Source organism: Hippichthys cyanospilos, chromosome 3 (assembly GCF_059441005.1).
Source record: "Hippichthys cyanospilos isolate Australia breed blue-spotted pipefish chromosome 3, RoL_Hcya_1.0, whole genome shotgun sequence".
Classification (NCBI taxonomy): domain Eukaryota; kingdom Metazoa; phylum Chordata; class Actinopteri; order Syngnathiformes; family Syngnathidae; genus Hippichthys; species Hippichthys cyanospilos.
This window is the reverse complement of record NC_142371.1, coordinates 1609370-1625911: the sequence shown is the minus strand read 5'-3', so window position 1 is coordinate 1625911 and position 16542 is coordinate 1609370. Positions and strand designations below refer to the sequence as shown.

The window sequence follows — 16542 nt, the reverse complement described above, 5'->3', positions numbered from 1 at the left end:
ACACTCATAAATCTTTTTTTTCCATCCACAAACACATATTTATGCAGTGTTTTTTGTTATAGGAGAAAAAAAATACATGAGGCTTTTTTTCTCTCTAAGCAACCATGTATAATAAGGTGCAAAAAAAGCAACCATGTAAGACATTCTTTAATCGCAAAAAAAAAGAACAAAAAACAGCTACTCGTTTTCTTCAAACGGTGGTGTTTATTTGGCAGTGCATATCCAGTCATGGAGAAAAACAGACAGTAAAGTAGTAATAAAAACAAAAATAAAAGCGTTAACAGGTAATATGCGTACTACAAAAACACACACACTTGTTCCAAAAAAACCAACCCAATGCTCCTATCTTATCTAGCACACACACACACGATTATGAGTCATCACTCGCCACTGATTGCACGCCTTCTTTTAGGTGGCTATCAGCACTACACAACTCTTCAAAGTGCCAAGTGTAGCGAAAACCAAGGAAATAAATACGATCAAATCGGCCCCATGTCTGAGAACTTGCGTAGATTAACACCACTGTGGTCATTTTGCGAGAGAGAGACTTCAAGTTAGCGTCTCGTTTCGCACGTCGTCTCCTTCTATACGTCATACTTAGATAACATTCACTTAGAAAAACACCAGCACTCAACCTAGAGTTATGCGAAAAGCACAAGTACGTCCTGATGTTCATCTTCGAAGTTCAAACTTTTCAGTTAGCCCATTTTTTGGCTCAGTTGTGATTCCACACATCACGTCGCTGTTTAGATTTGTAACATTTCAACTTCACAAATGTTTGGGAGGCCCTAATAACTTCTCCAAAACAATGACGGCGTGTTCGTGGAAAGCATTAAAGCTCAGTTTTTCCGCAAACTATATTTGTATGGACACCTGAGTAGTGCTACAAAATAGCAGGGATTTTCAAAGTTAGAAGTAGCGTCTGAAAAAGTTCAAGTAGGTCTAATATGTCAGTAATTGGTCAAACACCCAAAATGTTTAAAAATATATGCATGCATGTCTGATCATGACATGACTAATGTGCTTGTACTGTAGGGTTTTATTTCATTTTCACCCAAAATCAATAAATATATAAGTATCCGGAGCCCTGTTGCAAATTGTAAATAACTACCTAAAAACAAACAAAACAGCCTGTATGTACCACTAGATGGCGCCAGAGCATTAGCTTTTACTTATTTTTCTCCAGCCATCACTTCACGTTGATTTTTGGCACTTTTATACCTTTTTTTTCATTGAACGTTATTTAGCCTCTAAGGTATGTTTTCCTTTTTTTTAAGCCCATACAGTGAACTACTTTAAATGTATATTTTCTTCCATTTTTTTATGTTTAGTTTGGATCAAGGAGTGTCTAAAAATTGCTCGAACTAATCAAATCAACTGATTATTTTTAGCTAAAGTCATCAATTGCTTTAGTATCTAAAGTAACGTTTACTTTAGTACTTCAATACCTTAATAGTTGACCCAAAGTAATCGATTACTTACAACCAGCCATTTTTAGACACTCCTTCAGCAAAAAATCTTGATTTTTTTTTTAAATTACCTGGAATTGAATGTCTTGCATTCTTAAAACAAAACATAAAAACGTCTTTTGGATTGATTTGAGGTCATTCCGCCCTTAAAGGTATCCATCTGAATATTTCTGATGCTGCAATAGTTAACCATACCTAAATGTCATGGTCCTTTACAACCTTGCACATGATCCACCATAAAAAAAAAAGTCCACATTGGACATCTTTGGAAAGAAGCTATGACATTGTTCCAATTGCGTTTGGATAATGGTCTCACCTTGTGGAGCTAGCTTTGCAAAAACTATTTGTCAACGAGACCTCTAGGTCGGCCATCTTTTTGACTGAGAGCAGCAGGGCTTGGCTTTGCTTCGAGCTGCGCCTCAGCAAAGCGTGGCGGCGGCGGCGTCATCACGCCAGAGCTGCCTAGCCGCGCGCAGAGGAGCGTTGGAGACGGGCGACGTTCCGCTGCCGTGCTGTCACTCACTGCGCTTCTTCAGAACGGAAGGTGTTGACTCAGCAAAAGCCCTGGGAGGGGGGAACAAAAAAAATCATTGTGAGAGGAAAGTTGTTAGTATTTAAGCGTGGGTTGCCGTGGCGATGGCGACCTGCTGCCCGGCTGGGGCCAACCGGCCTGGATGGGCGTGGGCGCAGCCGAATTGGGGCTCATCAGCATGGCGCTGTAGATGTTGGCCGCCACCACCAGGATGCAAAGCAGGATGGGCCCGATGATGGCGCCCTCAAGACCCAGGTAGTAGGCCCCGCCCGCCACCGCCAAGCCCGTCAAGTAGGGGTGACCCCCCCTGAAAATACACACAAAAATTGAAGTTCAACTTAAAGCAGGGGGTCCAAGCCAAGGCCTGGGGCTCATATCATTATGGCACAGTGAAGGAAGTTGTTTTTTTGTTTGTTTGTTTGTTTTAAAGTATTACATCATACTGAGAGCTTTTCTTGAATGAATAGACAATTCCGTTGCTGTATAAATGTCTCAAAACAGTCGTCCTGCCTTCGAGATACACACCCGGAGATGTCCGAGTAGATGGCCGTATCCACGAAGTAAGTGGGCAGCAGATGGCAGACCAGCAGCAACACGGCCTTGACCCCTTGGCCCTGCGCCAGCCACAGGTCACACACGGCGGGCACGGCGGCCCAGTACGTGCCCAAAAAGGGCACAGCCCCCAAGATGGCGGCCAAGGCTTATCAAAAGAGAGAAAAACAAGGTCGGAGAAGGAATAAAAACACGGGTTGCACAAGGCGTGACGCTCACCTGAAGGAATGAAGACTATGTTGATGCCAAAGATCGTGTGAGTGAGCCAAGTGTACAGGCCGTAGAAGGCGGCCATCTTGAGAGAGGCATCAAACACGCCCCTGGGAAAAAAAACATGTTCCACATTAAAAACCTTCACACAGCCAGCACTACAGTCGTAATATTAATTATTGTATTTGTGCAATGATATAGCTATAATGCTTTGAGAAAGTCGACCTAGTCAGGTAAATCGAGTTTAAAATAAGTCATCTATTAACAATGATTGCACCAGTTTTCTACACAAACTTTTCTTCCAATGGCAGCAAGGGGGAAAAAAAAAACCTCCCCTGCCAATTAAAAAAAAAAAAAAAAAAAGTGATAAAAATAATGTTCTATTTTTGCAAAGGGGAAAAGGCATACCACAGCAGTACTTTTGGGAAAATACACATGTATTTAAAGACTATCTTGACATGGGGCTCCATTAATTGTATCGTATTAATCAGTGATCATTTTAAAGTGTGTGTAGCATTAGTTAGAACAACAATAATACTGTAATAATAATAATAATAATAATAACCTCAACTTTAGCACTATAGTAATAATAATGACACGTTGATGAAAACACAAAATGTGTGTAAGGAGTGTTATGAGTCATGGATTTCCACATGTATGACAATAAACCACGTAAAAAAATAAATAAATAAATAAAAAAGAGTAAATAACTTACAAACATTGACGTAACTTAGGTAGCGTAAAATTGAAGTGTTCAGAGGTGATTGTATAAAAAAGGAAATAAAAATTTAACAACCACTTAACAACTAGTGGCTCCAAATTGTAAGGCTGGGCTCATCGCAAACAGAGGAAGCTACAGAGATACGAATATCGTTCCTTGCCAACCTGATGGCCTCCTCCACTGACTGCCCAACGATGTTGGATGAAGGTCCCTGCTGCGAGAGGGGGGTGAGGCTGATGACCCACTTGACGGGTTTGTAGTACTCTCCGCTGGAGCTCAGCAGGTAGAACAGGGTGGTCAAGAAGATCACCTGAGACAACAGCGCCGCCATGCATTTGCGGACACCGGGAGGAGGCGGACGGGGGGGAACGGGGGAAGGTGTCTCCGTACCAGGCTGAGGACAAAGTTGAGCAGAGCCGTGCCGCTGTGAAACAAGACGGTGAGGAGCGTGGTGGTGGTGGAGATGAGGAGGCCCACGTTCCTGCTCATCACCACCCAGAGGGACTCCAGGATCTGAAAGAACGCCATCCTTGAAAAACATCTCGGGCCGACCGGCCATCTCCATTTCGTTCCCGGAATCGAGCACTTACAGACCACAGAGTCTCGATATTCTCCTGCAGAAAGGAGGCGATGTCCTTCCAGTCCAGGATGTCCACCAACCAGCTGTTTGCCCTCTGAATATTCAACTTGGGGCCGCGGGAGCGGCCGGAGTGGGTCACGTTCTACCAACAAAGCGGGTCTGGATTTACGGGAAGGCCGAGCCCGTGGAGAAAGCGCCGGCCGGACGTCCGCCGCTACCTTGACAAACCAGGAGTGGTAGAGCCGGTCCCAAAGCTCCAGCACCTGCTTCTCGATGGCGTCCGTGTGGTTCACCTTGTCGCCGAGCATCTTGTGAAGCTGCGTACGCACAAGACATTTGCTCTGAATATTTACAATGACTAATTAGTACACAAATTACTTCAAGAAAGATAACCTAAAGCAATCAATTACTCAAGTACTTAAATTACCTTAAGTAATGAAGCAGTTAGTACTTGATTATGCGTTCATTATCCAAAGAAATTGATAACTTCAGTACCTAAACTAATACAATTAATTTGAGTATCTAAGGATTATGTAATTTCTTAAACCCAAAGTAAATGATTACTTTTGCACTTAATTGCCTAAAGTAATCAATTATTTTAGTACTCAATAGTCTTAAACCCTCTATTACTTTTTTTTTTATTTTTTATTTATTGCCTGCTTTATTATTTGCTCGTTTGTGGAATGTAGTCTGCTTGGAGAAGTGAAAAGAAAGAACTTTATTGTATAGCGTTACTCTGCATATGACAATAAAGCTCTTGAATCTTAAACAGATTACATGAGTACTCAATTCTCTAAGGTCATAATTTATTTTAGGACCAGCCATTTTTAGACTGTGCTTTAAACAAACATTTTAAAAGATTTGATCGAAATGTAAGAAAAATACCCGGAATAGATTGGCTGGACACTTCAAAAATATGAATACATGTCTTCTGGATTTAATGATTTAATGTAGAATACTTGAAAAATATTGAATTCATTCATTTCCTCTCAGCGTTATGATTATCAGATATAGATACCAAAATGTCATGCATAAAAAACAATTAAAATGTATAAATACGACAAACTGTCATAAAACAAAAATAATTTGGAGGAAAAACAATATTTTACTTTATACATATTTTTTTACAGAAACATGTTTGCTTCATGTTCAGCATGAACACTAAGGAAACCAACGTGAGTGCGAATAAATAGAAATGTACATCAAATTGCAATGCCAACTTTTTGCGTTATCCATTCTCTCCCATGCTCGTAGACATTGGTGGCGGCCGAATTGAGAGCCTTCTGGACCACACGAGCTTCTGGGAGCAAGCTAGGGAGAAAAAAAAAGAAAAAAAAAAGTTGTTCGCCTTTGCAATCACCATTTACAGCCTGAAATAACAAAATGGCCACCGTACTTTGCCCACTCTGGGTGCTTGGAGACGGTCTCGTTGATGAGATTACTGGTGACGTCAATGATGTGAGCGCTTTCGTGGTGAACCTGGGTGCACCCAAACCGCGAGAAGATCACTCAGAACGCAGAGATGAGCTGCTGCACGATGGAGAAATAACTAACGAGATACCATGGCCGTGAGCAGCAGCCCCATCAGGATGGTCCCTGCAACCAGGAGGATGATGATGAAGATGCTGATGATTTTATCCAGAGAGCGCTCCAACCACACTACCATCTGCATGGAGGACACACCAGTGGACACAAGATGAAGACTGTCAAATAAGAAGGGAGGGACACAAGGAGAAAGCAGTGTCCTTCCACCGGGGCGGCTTTGAAAAAATAAAATAAAATAAAAACTGTGTAAAGAGCCAAAAAAGGGGAAAAAAGCAAAGCCAAACACACACACACGAGCATAGACACATCTTTGCACTTCAAGATGTGCAAAAACAAAAAAACTTCTACTGTGAAGTCAAAGTGGAGGCAAATAAAAACACTGAGCATTCAAATCAAATTAAGAGATATTGTATATCGTAAAGAAACAATCATTGTTGACTGAAGGACAGACGTGTATGCTACATCTCAATAAGCTTGAATCTTTCTTCAGAAAAAAAAGAAAATGAAGATAAACATCATCATCGTTATCTCTTGACCTGAGTAGTGCTCATCGGTTGCCACATTTTTTACTTCATTTAAAAAAAAAAAACATAGGGCTGCTTCTTCTGGCCACCAGGGGGCAGCAAAATAAGCATATTGTACATGGAGCAGGTCAAAACTCCTCAGCAAGCCGCAGTAAAACGAGTCATTCTTGGGAGAGGATAAAGAATACATGCCTGTGGGTATTTTTGCGAAAATAGCTGGCACTGAATGCGTTCACGTGATTGGAGATTGTAAGCCTCAACCATGACAATAAACATCTTGAAGACTATTTTTAATGAACATTTCACTTCACTATCTTCCAAACTGCTCCTAGTTATGAAGTGAAGTGAGGGGATTAAGCAAAACGCTCTCAAGCAAAAACCTCGCAGGTCAGATGCAGGAGTCCCATTTACTGCGTCTTCCTGTGAGGGCAAAACTAAAATCTAAAAGCATAAACTCAAGACAAGCAACGTAAGCCGGAGAGGATCATGAAGGAGTTAAAGCCGGTTCAAGCATGTGACTCTCTCTCTCGCTCTCTCACGAACATTACACCCAATATTTTTAGTCTTTTTTTTTTTTCTTCCTTTGTTCATCTGCACACATACACACAGATGCGCTGAGCTAACAGCCTCTCTCATTACCTGCTTGTTAAGCCAATGCCACAGCTTGGAGAAGAGACAAAGAGACATTGGGGAGATTGTTATTGGAAAGATTTGTGCAGGAGTCGGCGCATTTCCCCCGCGTGCAACACGACAACACAACACTTGTGTTTGCGTGCGGGCGCGTGGCAAGCAGGGTGTTCATTACAGGCTGATTGCCGGTGTGGTGACTTTAAAAAGGTAAAAGTACTTGAGTGCCGTGCGTCACTTGAATACTGTGCTCAAATAGGGGGCTTAGTTCAAGTGGGATGTACGCGTAAACAAACATCTCACCTCGATTAGAAAATTAAACACATACTGTGCTGTGAAAAGGTGTTTTCCCTCTTGATGACTTGTGTTTTTTTGCATATTTGTCGATATTTGCAAAAGTTTCATTTCTTCAAACCAATTTCAATATTACACAGACAACCCAGGTATATACACAAAGGCTCCTCCCACATATTCCAAAAAGCATCTTGATGATCCTAAAGACTTTTGAAGAAATATTCTGTGGACCGACGAGTCAAAAATGAAACTTTTGGGAAGGTGTGTGAATTCTGGTGTAAAAATGGCACAGCGTTTGGTGGGGGCAATGTCGTGGTCTGGGCCTGCTTTGCTTCTTCAGGCACAGGACAACTTAATGTGGTTGACCGAAAAAGGACTTCTGTTGTTTACCAGAAGATCCTGAAGGAAAACATCTACATATAAGTTTCTGCCCTCAAACGCAACCGCTCTTGGATTATGTAGCAGGACAATGAGCCAAAACAAAAGAAACCTTTGTGAGTGATAAATATGCAAAAAACACAGAAATCAGGAAGGGGGACACTATGTTTTCACAATACTATAAATATATCAAATCCTGTTTCTAAAATGCACCCATGCTTCACAAGTGGAAAAAATTTACTTTGGACAAGCGTTACCTTAGTGTCGATACGCAGCAAGAACTGCGCCAAGCCTTTGATGGGACCCGGCAGCAGAGCCTCCTCTCGTTCTCGGCCGAACCCCTCCAGCGCGGCCCACCAGGAGCTCAGCGTCCTCGCCGCAAAGCTCTTCAGGCCAAAATGGACCACCAACTTCTTCATCATCCACACTACGTATCGGCGCAGGTGTGAGGCGGACGGCTAGGAGGCAAATTAGGGAGTGCCGGGTCGCGTTTTACCGGCCACGGGGATGGGCAGCAGCTGGAGGACCCACAAGTTCAGCCAGACCTGGACCAGGACTATGGCCCAGGCCAGAAGGATGAAGTAGATGTCACTGGCCTTGTGGGGGGACTTCTTCTGGAAAAGACCCACCGGTACTCTTCGTGAGCTCTGAGGGAACCGCGGAGTTGTAGGGAGGTCATCCACTGTGTCGTTGCCATCTTGCAGAAATGCATGTTAAGACAAACAGAAAGTAGTCTAAATCTTTTATGGAAATGCTTGGTCGAGAAAAAAAAAATCTGCACGCTTTTCAGAATGCAGCAAGTGAATCGGTAAAATTTCACGTGGAAAATCCCCTTTTGAGAGCAATTGTTATTTCCAGTGTGTTTTGTTTTTATTCAGAATGAAAACGCTGCACTAGTCTGTTTGTCCGGGTTTTTTGAACACTCTAAAACCCTCAAGACTTTGTGAATTAATGACTTGACGGAATATCATTACAAGAACATGAAGGGGAAATTCAACTAAGTTGATGAGAACAACTGTTAATATTTTTCACTCTAATTTAATGGGTTTGCATTAATTCTGAACACAGCAACAAACCAAGTTAGGAGGGTGTATGAGTGGCTGTGTGGGTTGGAAGGTGTAAAATCTGTTTGTTTTGCAACTGTGTGTGACAGGTTAAACAGTACCAGTCAAAAGTTTGGAAACACCTTGTCTAAACCAAAGCTGTCCAAACTTTTTCTTACTTTTCTTTTAGTTTAACTACTTAAACATCATAAAAATTGATTAATTAAAGATGTAATTAATTATTGACTATACATATAGCATAACAGCCTTACGGCCATGTCAAAATGTGATTTTAGAATATGCCGCAGGTTACTAAAAAGCGGATGGTTGCCTAGATCATTATGAAGCTTCTGCGGAGCTCGCTAATAAGCTGATCATTTGAATCAAGTCTGTGACAAAGAAAAACCTGGAAAACATGCAGGACACGGGCGCTTGTAGACTGGGGTGTGACGGTTCAAAGTAAGAGGATTAAAAAAAAAAAACCTAAATCGTAGATAAAGAAATGCTGATAGAATTATTTTTATCGACAACAACATTGCTCAAAACAGAATAGGGCTTGAAATGAATATTCTTCAAAAAGGGGAGTTTTTGCCCCGATTCCAGCTTTGAACGTCTTGGTATTGTCTCACTCAACTTTATGATGTGAATGATGCTTTATGACTCGGAATGACTTTCAGTTCACAGCTGTGCATTCTCAAGCGTTAGCTTGAATTTGTTGCCCTATTGATGTGTGTTTGAGACCATCTGATAGTGTTTCCAAACTTTCTTCTGTTTGTTACCGACGGAAAATCTTTATAAAATATTTATCTTGGTCTAATGTTTGACACGAACCTGACAAAGGGGCGAGTCGACTTTCTTACGCCACACTATATAATAAGCTGCATTTGTTATGCAAGTATTGATGGAGCTTTTAACGTATTGTATGTTGCATTGATAAACCATTAGAAAAAAAACAAATGGATAAAAATAAAAAAACATCCTCACTTGTAGTGCCTTCATCGCTGGGGTCAATTTTGGAGTGCAGGTTGCCACAAGCAATGGCCATGTAAATAGTGTTAGCAGCAAATGACAACACCTGCCCAGACAGCTCACCTGAATTGACCGGTAGAACAGAAAAAATAAATAAATAGACAAAAGCGTTAGGTTAGTGATTGCTTTTTCCAAAGTGATTGAAAAGACCAGCGCCCGTGCTTATCCATGACGGGTGGGCCATCACAATACATGACAACAGTCAGCATTTTTAATTCTTCACATTAGGGCAACTCAAACACTCAATTCCCATTCATGAGTAGCCATTCGTTACGCCTCACCTCTACCAGGGACAGGAGGCTTCTCTTGGGAGCCCACAACCAGCAGCAACACCATCACCACAAATAAAGGAACCCTCCACGGGCCCGTCAAAGACACTAGATGAAAAACATTGCCAAACTGTTATACTCAACCACGTGAAACATTTTAAAGCCTCAAGGCTGCGTACTATAAATAATGGGAGACTTTCTCATGTTACTTTCACCCACCAATGTAGACAAGAAAGGTGGTCCATACGGGCAGGGCGGCGGACCTCAGGTATCCTTCGGTGTGGGGGCTCCATTTAAAGCAGACTGCCAATAAATAGCCGATGACCACTGTGCAAACCTGTCAGCGCAGAGCAAAGAAAGTTTAACACAGACAATGTGGAGAAATGTAATCAATGCTCACAGCTTTTCTTTGTATTCGTGATTAAATACACACATTGACTCACAAGCCCAGCAAAGTACACTCTAGACCAGCTAGCTAGCAATTCGAAGCCCTAAGCCTCAAAAGTGTGAGGCTGATGTCAGTTGGACGCCGAGATATAATAGGGTGGGTGCTAAATCCATTCGGCCATTTTGCCAGTTTTCAGCGATACCAATCCTGGAACTTTGCAGGCGCACCTTGTACATTATATACACAACGGCGCAAATGCCGATCTAGCCCCCAAAAACGTAAGCGGAGCCAGACTGTGTCGGTTGACCCACATTCCCAAGCACACCCATCGGGTCTTTGATCATGTGGAGAAAGGGGGTCGGAAGTCAGCTGTCATTGTCAATCCACTCACCCAGACCGCGTGGAAACAGTCCAACCCCGCCGCGATGATCCCCCACAGGTGACCGAGAAGCACCTGCATGCCGACCAAGCTCCACGACAGGTAGAGCAGGTAGAGCAGCGGCGCCCCGGCTCCGATGGCCAGCAGCAGGGGGAGCTTGTCCATCACCTGCCGGCCCATGAAGTCCACCGTGTGGTTGACGCACCACACAGGCACCAGCAGGGTGCCCACCACGATGGGCGTGCCGGTGTCCTGCAGGCCGCTCAGCCAAGAGCGTCCGAGCAAGGCGAGGGAGTGCTTGAAGGGGTGGAGGAATGTTCCGCACAACACTGCCCACAGGAGCGGCCGGAGGAAGGCCTCCAGGATGAAGTAGACCAGCACCGCCGCCCCGCAGCAGATGGCCACGAAGATCATGGCTCCCGTGTTGTAGAAGGCCTGCTTGATGTTTTTGTCGAACTTGAGCGAGGACGGCTGGCTTAGCAGCTGGCTCATCATTCCCACGGCCGGCTGGACGCTCTCGGAGAACGACACGGAGTGCGGCCGCCCCGGGTGGGGGCTCCCCGACGAAGGAGCCGCGGCAGGGTCCGGTGACGAGTCCCCCTCGTCCGCCATGTTCAACCCGAACTCCGGGCTCGTGTGAAAGGCGAACGCGTGACGTAACAACAAAGGGCACCTTGGGAAACGTAGTTTATGAAGAAGCTTTCTTCGCTTTAGCTCCCGCTCCCCCAAAACACTATTTTCGTATGAAAACTTTTTTACATGTTTTTTTTCGTTAGGACTTTTAAACGACATCGGAATATTAGCATTTTATTATTTATTTACGTTTAATTATGCCCACATGACATTTGTACATGATGCTGCGCCATCACTACCTCAAAGGTGCTGACACGTTCAGTGATATTAAAACAGTTTGGGGTTCTGCAATTCATAAATGTAGCCTAAAGTACAGTGGAACCCCAACACAAGCAGGGGATCAAATGTAAAGCAACATTTCTCATATTAACACACATTTATTGCGGCCATATAAAGAAAGTTGGGGGCGGTGAAAAAGATGTGAATGTTTTATACAAAAATGGGGATAAGCCTCCCCCCCAAATCTGCAAATGAGTCAACTTGCGAATGCTTCAACTGTGAATATTTTGTGGCCCAATATATACAATATATAAGTTATATGTACCCGTGTTAAATGTAGGCCTAGTATCACACACATGCTAGAAGGGAGTGCAGGGATTGACAAGCAACACATTTTTGTAATGTTTTATTTAGATGTTTAGTGGTATTTTATACCATAGGTACCACACTTCATATAGTACATTATACTGATGTGAAAGATTAATTATTATCCATCCAGCCATACAAATTCTAATCCCTGAAATTGAATTCTCTATTAGGGAGTAATACTGTGTAATAAATCAAAAAATAAATGTAAACATTTTCATGAACATATTAAGCTGTATAGAAATTGTACAACACACTCTCAGTTATTGCAATTACTGTAGTATCTCATCTATTAGGTCTGTCTCCTTGTAAAGACATAGCGTTGGACAAAACCAATGGGTAAATGAAATAAAATATAAAGTATAAAACAGTTAGATGTCCATAAAAAGCGTAACTGAGATACATTGGTTGCAAAAAAGCCACTGCTAACATTTTGTCACATCACTTGATGGGTGACATTCATACATGTGAACCAAAATAAAAGGGATGATCAAGAAAGAGGGATGCAGGCTGTCCTTTTTTTAACCTTCAGCCCTTAATCATGGGCCAGGAAATATTTGCCATCTGCCATCTCTTTATGCTCCCTTTGGCGGTGGTTTCCAAGCAGATGCTGTGAATTCATTCACCGGCATGCGCAGTCTCCTTTGTAACTAAAGATAACTGTCATTAGATTTAGATTGGCAGTAGCACATGACTGCCTAAAGTATACTGTGAGTTCAACTACATCGATATACAGTATTTTGTTTGGAAATGTCTACTATAACATGTCTGTGCAAAGTAATGGCAACTAAACAAAGGAATGGCAACTTGTTTTATTGCTAGTACATCTTGTGGGTGCACCTCCGTCTTCACGGTGTTCCCATCAGTAAGTAGAAGGTGAGGGCCACTATGAGCAGTAGGCAGAGGGGTGAGTTGAATGTCTGGTAGGCTGTGGAAGGCATGAAGATGTCCTCGTATTTGTAAATACTGACCATGCGGTCGCTTACCGGGGGACTGTCAATGTCGTGCCTCGTGATGGACCCTTTAGAACAAAAGACCGTCATGATGAGATGATGCTAAAAAAAAAAAAGCACGATAAAAGGTCAAAGGTCACCTTGTATGGCCGGCCCCCAGGCGAACAGGTAGTACCACGACAGGTGAAGGTCTACAAGCGTCTCTTCTCTCGGAACGTAGAGCGGACGCTTGAAACGACAGGTGACGCGGTTGTTCTCGAAGATGCCCTCCTCGTCTCTGGCGGGGTTCCTCTTGATCTCCTTTGCCCACTGGCCCACGTTGTAGAAGTGATGGATGCGCACGCGGCCGTTGTCGTCGTGGACGCAGCCCATGACATCATCGCCTCCCTGAAGACAAAAGGTGAGATGGGAAAGTGGTAATAAAATGTGCGAAAAAAACTGTTAAAACTTCTAAACTTTATTTGGGTTAGCATGGGGCGCTTTGAAAGTTGCCAATGGTTGTGAGGTGTCATTTAACAAGAGCTAGAGATGAAACAAGTTATGGTATTCGAGTGCCTCCGTTTAACCATGGTGCGGTAGTTCGGCCAATCCTTTGATCGTTACATCCAACACATTTCACATCAAAGGGAACTCATTGAAAGATAACACTAAAACAACACCACAAACACTACAAAATTCCCTCAGGTGACAATATTCAAAGTAAGATAACCCTGACAGTAACACATTGCCAACGTGGCGAGAAGGCCAATTTCAAAATAAACCTCACCTTCCCAAATAACACCTGGACATCAATAACTGGGTAAACTTTTTTATTTTGTAAAAAAGCAGTAGGTCCCGGTGTGTCTTGCCTCATCGCCAACATCAACAACACTATGTGGTCCCCAAATCAAGTTCAATTGCTAATTATGCTCATCACGGGTGCTTTAAAAATATTTAACAACGCTGACATTGTATTATACAGAACCTGTTGTCAGCATTTACCAGCGGCTCCAATGTTAGTGGCTAGCAGCGGCGAGGAGCACAAGATGCTATCAGAGCTAGCGGCTAGCGGAGCAGTCAGATCACTTTTCAAAGGCAGTTTACAAGAAGTAAATGACACAACTGTTATTGCTGCCATTCCTACTGATCCATTTTTAACAAACAAATTAATATGTGGTTTAAGACAACAAAAATTGCTTCTAACTTCATTTCATAAACCAAATGCAGATATAAATGCATAAAATCTAGCTAATGTGTCTAGAGAGTAAAACAGTCTGCTACTGCACAATTTCAATTTGAGTAAAAAAAAAGATTATCCTAAAATAATATATGTAAATTCATTATTAAATGTTCCACTTAATTTGTTTCGTCCTCCATATTCATAGTTGTTCTTTAATTTAGCAGACATGTTTTTCTTAAATCATAATACTCATTTATTCGATAGACTTTTCAATAAGGTATCCAAAAAAATCCTAGTTATGGGTGTGCACACTAGCATCAATCCCTTATCTCAGTTGTTAATTCCTCAAAAGTATGTTTTTCTTAAAATTAGATTTTTGACAAATGTGGAAAAACTTTGTAATTATTTATTTGTGTCGGTTTCCTCATGTCTGCAGAACCTGGTATTTATACATGGAGTTGCTAGATATTTGATATAAAGTGTCTGTCCCAGCCACATTGGTTGGGATAATGGATTAAAAATAAACAAACAAAAAGTGGCCTTCTTTCTCAAACAAGGAGGAAGTGTGGAAATTAATTCCATATTTAATCCCTGATGAACATTACAACAGTACATTATTCTGAAATATTGGTAGGATTCTTGGTCTGATAGATAGTAAAACCAGAATGTCAGAATACTCGAATCAAAATCCCAAAACAAGAGATGAAATTTAAAATGAAAGTGCAACTTGAAAAAAAGAAAAGTACTTGGGCTCACCATTTTCTTGTCAGAGGAGAAACCTACGGCCACCCAGCCATCAGTGTCAGCACTCATCTCGTACTCCACATCGGTCCCGATGCGACGGTAACTCAGGAAATAGTCACATGTCTCTGCATCACACCCAGGCTTTCCATACCTAAACACAAAACACATAAGTCCTCCGAAGTTACAGATATATTAAAGGGACACTGTGTACGATTTAGACCGTTTTTCATTATGGACAGCAGGAGGTGCTGCATTTACCATTTTCCGTGGTTTTAACAAATATGGCAGCCTCCGAAGAAGTGCTACCCCCAATGGAATATAATTTCAGGATAACTAGACCTACGATTATATTTAAAACCTACTGTTGGTCGTAAAGAACACATTTATTGTAAGTTTTTGAAATTTATAATTGTTTAATTTATTCCTATTCATGAAAAACGGTCTAAATCTTGCACAGTGTCCCTTTAAGAGGGGAAATTGTGTGGTTACTTGGGAAATTAATAAAAAAAAAAATAAAAAAAAAACGTTTGCTTTCACCTGATGCATCCTTTGGTCACGCCACAGTCACTGACTTTGATTTTGGCAAAGGGGTCCACTGGTGGCGCGGTGGGAAAAGGATAACCTGTAAATATGCTGCATCAGCATTTTGTATAGAATACTTTCACACACGCTTGTCGATGAACATAAATAGTAGTCACAAAACTACCACACATGAAGAAATAGTTTACTCCCATCTTTAATTGAAGCAATTTGACAGAACTATGGCATTTAAATCAAGCTTCTTCAGAGAACGTACAGCCATTTTTCAGCTTGTGAAACCCCGCTTATAAAAGGTATCATCTATTGTTACTTCAAGACTAATCATATTATATTTTCAAATTGATTGTGGGGATTGTCTTAACATGATTATGCGACATCGACAGCCTTTCTTCTCATATATATTTAGTTATTTATTTATTTAAAAAAAAAAAAAACTTGTTTCCAGTTACTTCACCGTCCAAGTCCTTTGGACATCATTACATTTAATGGCACGCAGCAATGGGGGTTGGGGGTGTGCATCCTTAAAGGGAGCTGGCCTGGGTGCTGAAATCCCCTTTTCTGCAATGTAAACATACATCTACATCGATCTATAAATAATGTAAAGTGGGGATTCTCACCATCATCCGAGAGGTATCGGGACTCCAAGAACTCCGAGGCGAAGGTGCTGTACGAGTCCTTGTGGCGTTCCTGGTGGCCCGGCTCTCCGTGGTCCCCGTGGCCGGCCCGCAGTGCTCCCTCGTCGGTCGGACTCGGCGCGACCCCTCGCCGTCCGATGACGTGGATCAGCAGCGGCCACAGCGCAAAAATCATGGTCGCTCTACGATTTCGATATGAAATACAATACTGGAGTATAAAAGTGGTTATACGTCAGAGCGGAGCTTCATTTTTGTTGGAATCCCGTCGCAGGAGTTCATCTTCGTCGTCTCAACGTTTATTAGCAAGATCGCGCTAATTGAGGGGGAGAAGGGGGGGGGTCCCTAAGAGGATAGCTCAAAAGAAAATTAGCAGGATTTGTAATGTCGCCGGGTAATCCACACACAAGGGTCGTGATCCTATTCGGAACCATGACAGCGATGACCGCTGGAGCGAGTTATGTTTAGATAGGCTTGTATTAATGGGCGAGAACCTCGGGATGAAATGGTTTGGTCCATCTTCTCTCCATCAAACATGGCTTCCCATACGGGGGAGTTACGTCACCACACACCGTGATTGGACTACAATAATGAGGCATTTACTAATAGACAGAGAAATACATTTAAAATTATTATAAAACATACACCCGACGAATTGAAATATCTCGAGATTTATCCAATTGGATGAAAAATGTACATTTAGTAGGTCTGTTCAAGAAAGTGTGAGTCATCTTTTTTGTGAGTGTTGATTTAGGG

At 42.2% G+C, this 16542-nt stretch overlaps 2 protein-coding genes across 3 annotated transcripts; both read right to left on the bottom strand.

Moving 5' to 3' along the window:
- Positions 1–184: 184 nt before the first annotated feature.
- On the bottom strand, positions 185–11158 carry LOC148425378 (transmembrane protein 245-like). Of its 2 annotated transcripts, XM_088409968.1 has the most exons (18): positions 10553–11158; positions 9993–10110; positions 9786–9881; positions 9460–9567; positions 7929–8129; positions 7690–7859; positions 6773–6796; positions 5626–5730; positions 5461–5543; positions 5285–5375; positions 4283–4381; positions 4075–4206; positions 3875–3997; positions 3649–3794; positions 2773–2873; positions 2527–2701; positions 2114–2308; positions 185–2033 (listed from the first exon to the last, which is right to left on the bottom strand). In XM_088409968.1, exons 1-18 carry the CDS (start codon positions 11150–11152, stop codon positions 1985–1987), a joined length of 2616 nt encoding a protein of 871 aa, XP_088266094.1. In that variant the 5' UTR covers positions 11153–11158; the 3' UTR covers positions 185–1984. The 2 variants fall into 2 exon arrangements, with proteins under 2 accessions (XP_088266094.1, XP_088266095.1); XM_088409969.1 differs by lacking the exon at positions 6773–6796.
- Positions 11159–12552: 1394 nt separating this feature from the next.
- On the bottom strand, positions 12553–16309 carry LOC148425377 (DOMON domain-containing protein FRRS1L-like). The gene is made up of 5 exons (XM_088409413.1): positions 15772–16309; positions 15152–15236; positions 14627–14765; positions 12852–13098; positions 12553–12779 (listed from the first exon to the last, which is right to left on the bottom strand). Exons 1-5 carry the CDS (start codon positions 15962–15964, stop codon positions 12607–12609), a joined length of 837 nt encoding a protein of 278 aa, XP_088265539.1. The 5' UTR covers positions 15965–16309; the 3' UTR covers positions 12553–12606.
- Between the last annotated feature and the right edge of the window lie 233 nt (positions 16310–16542).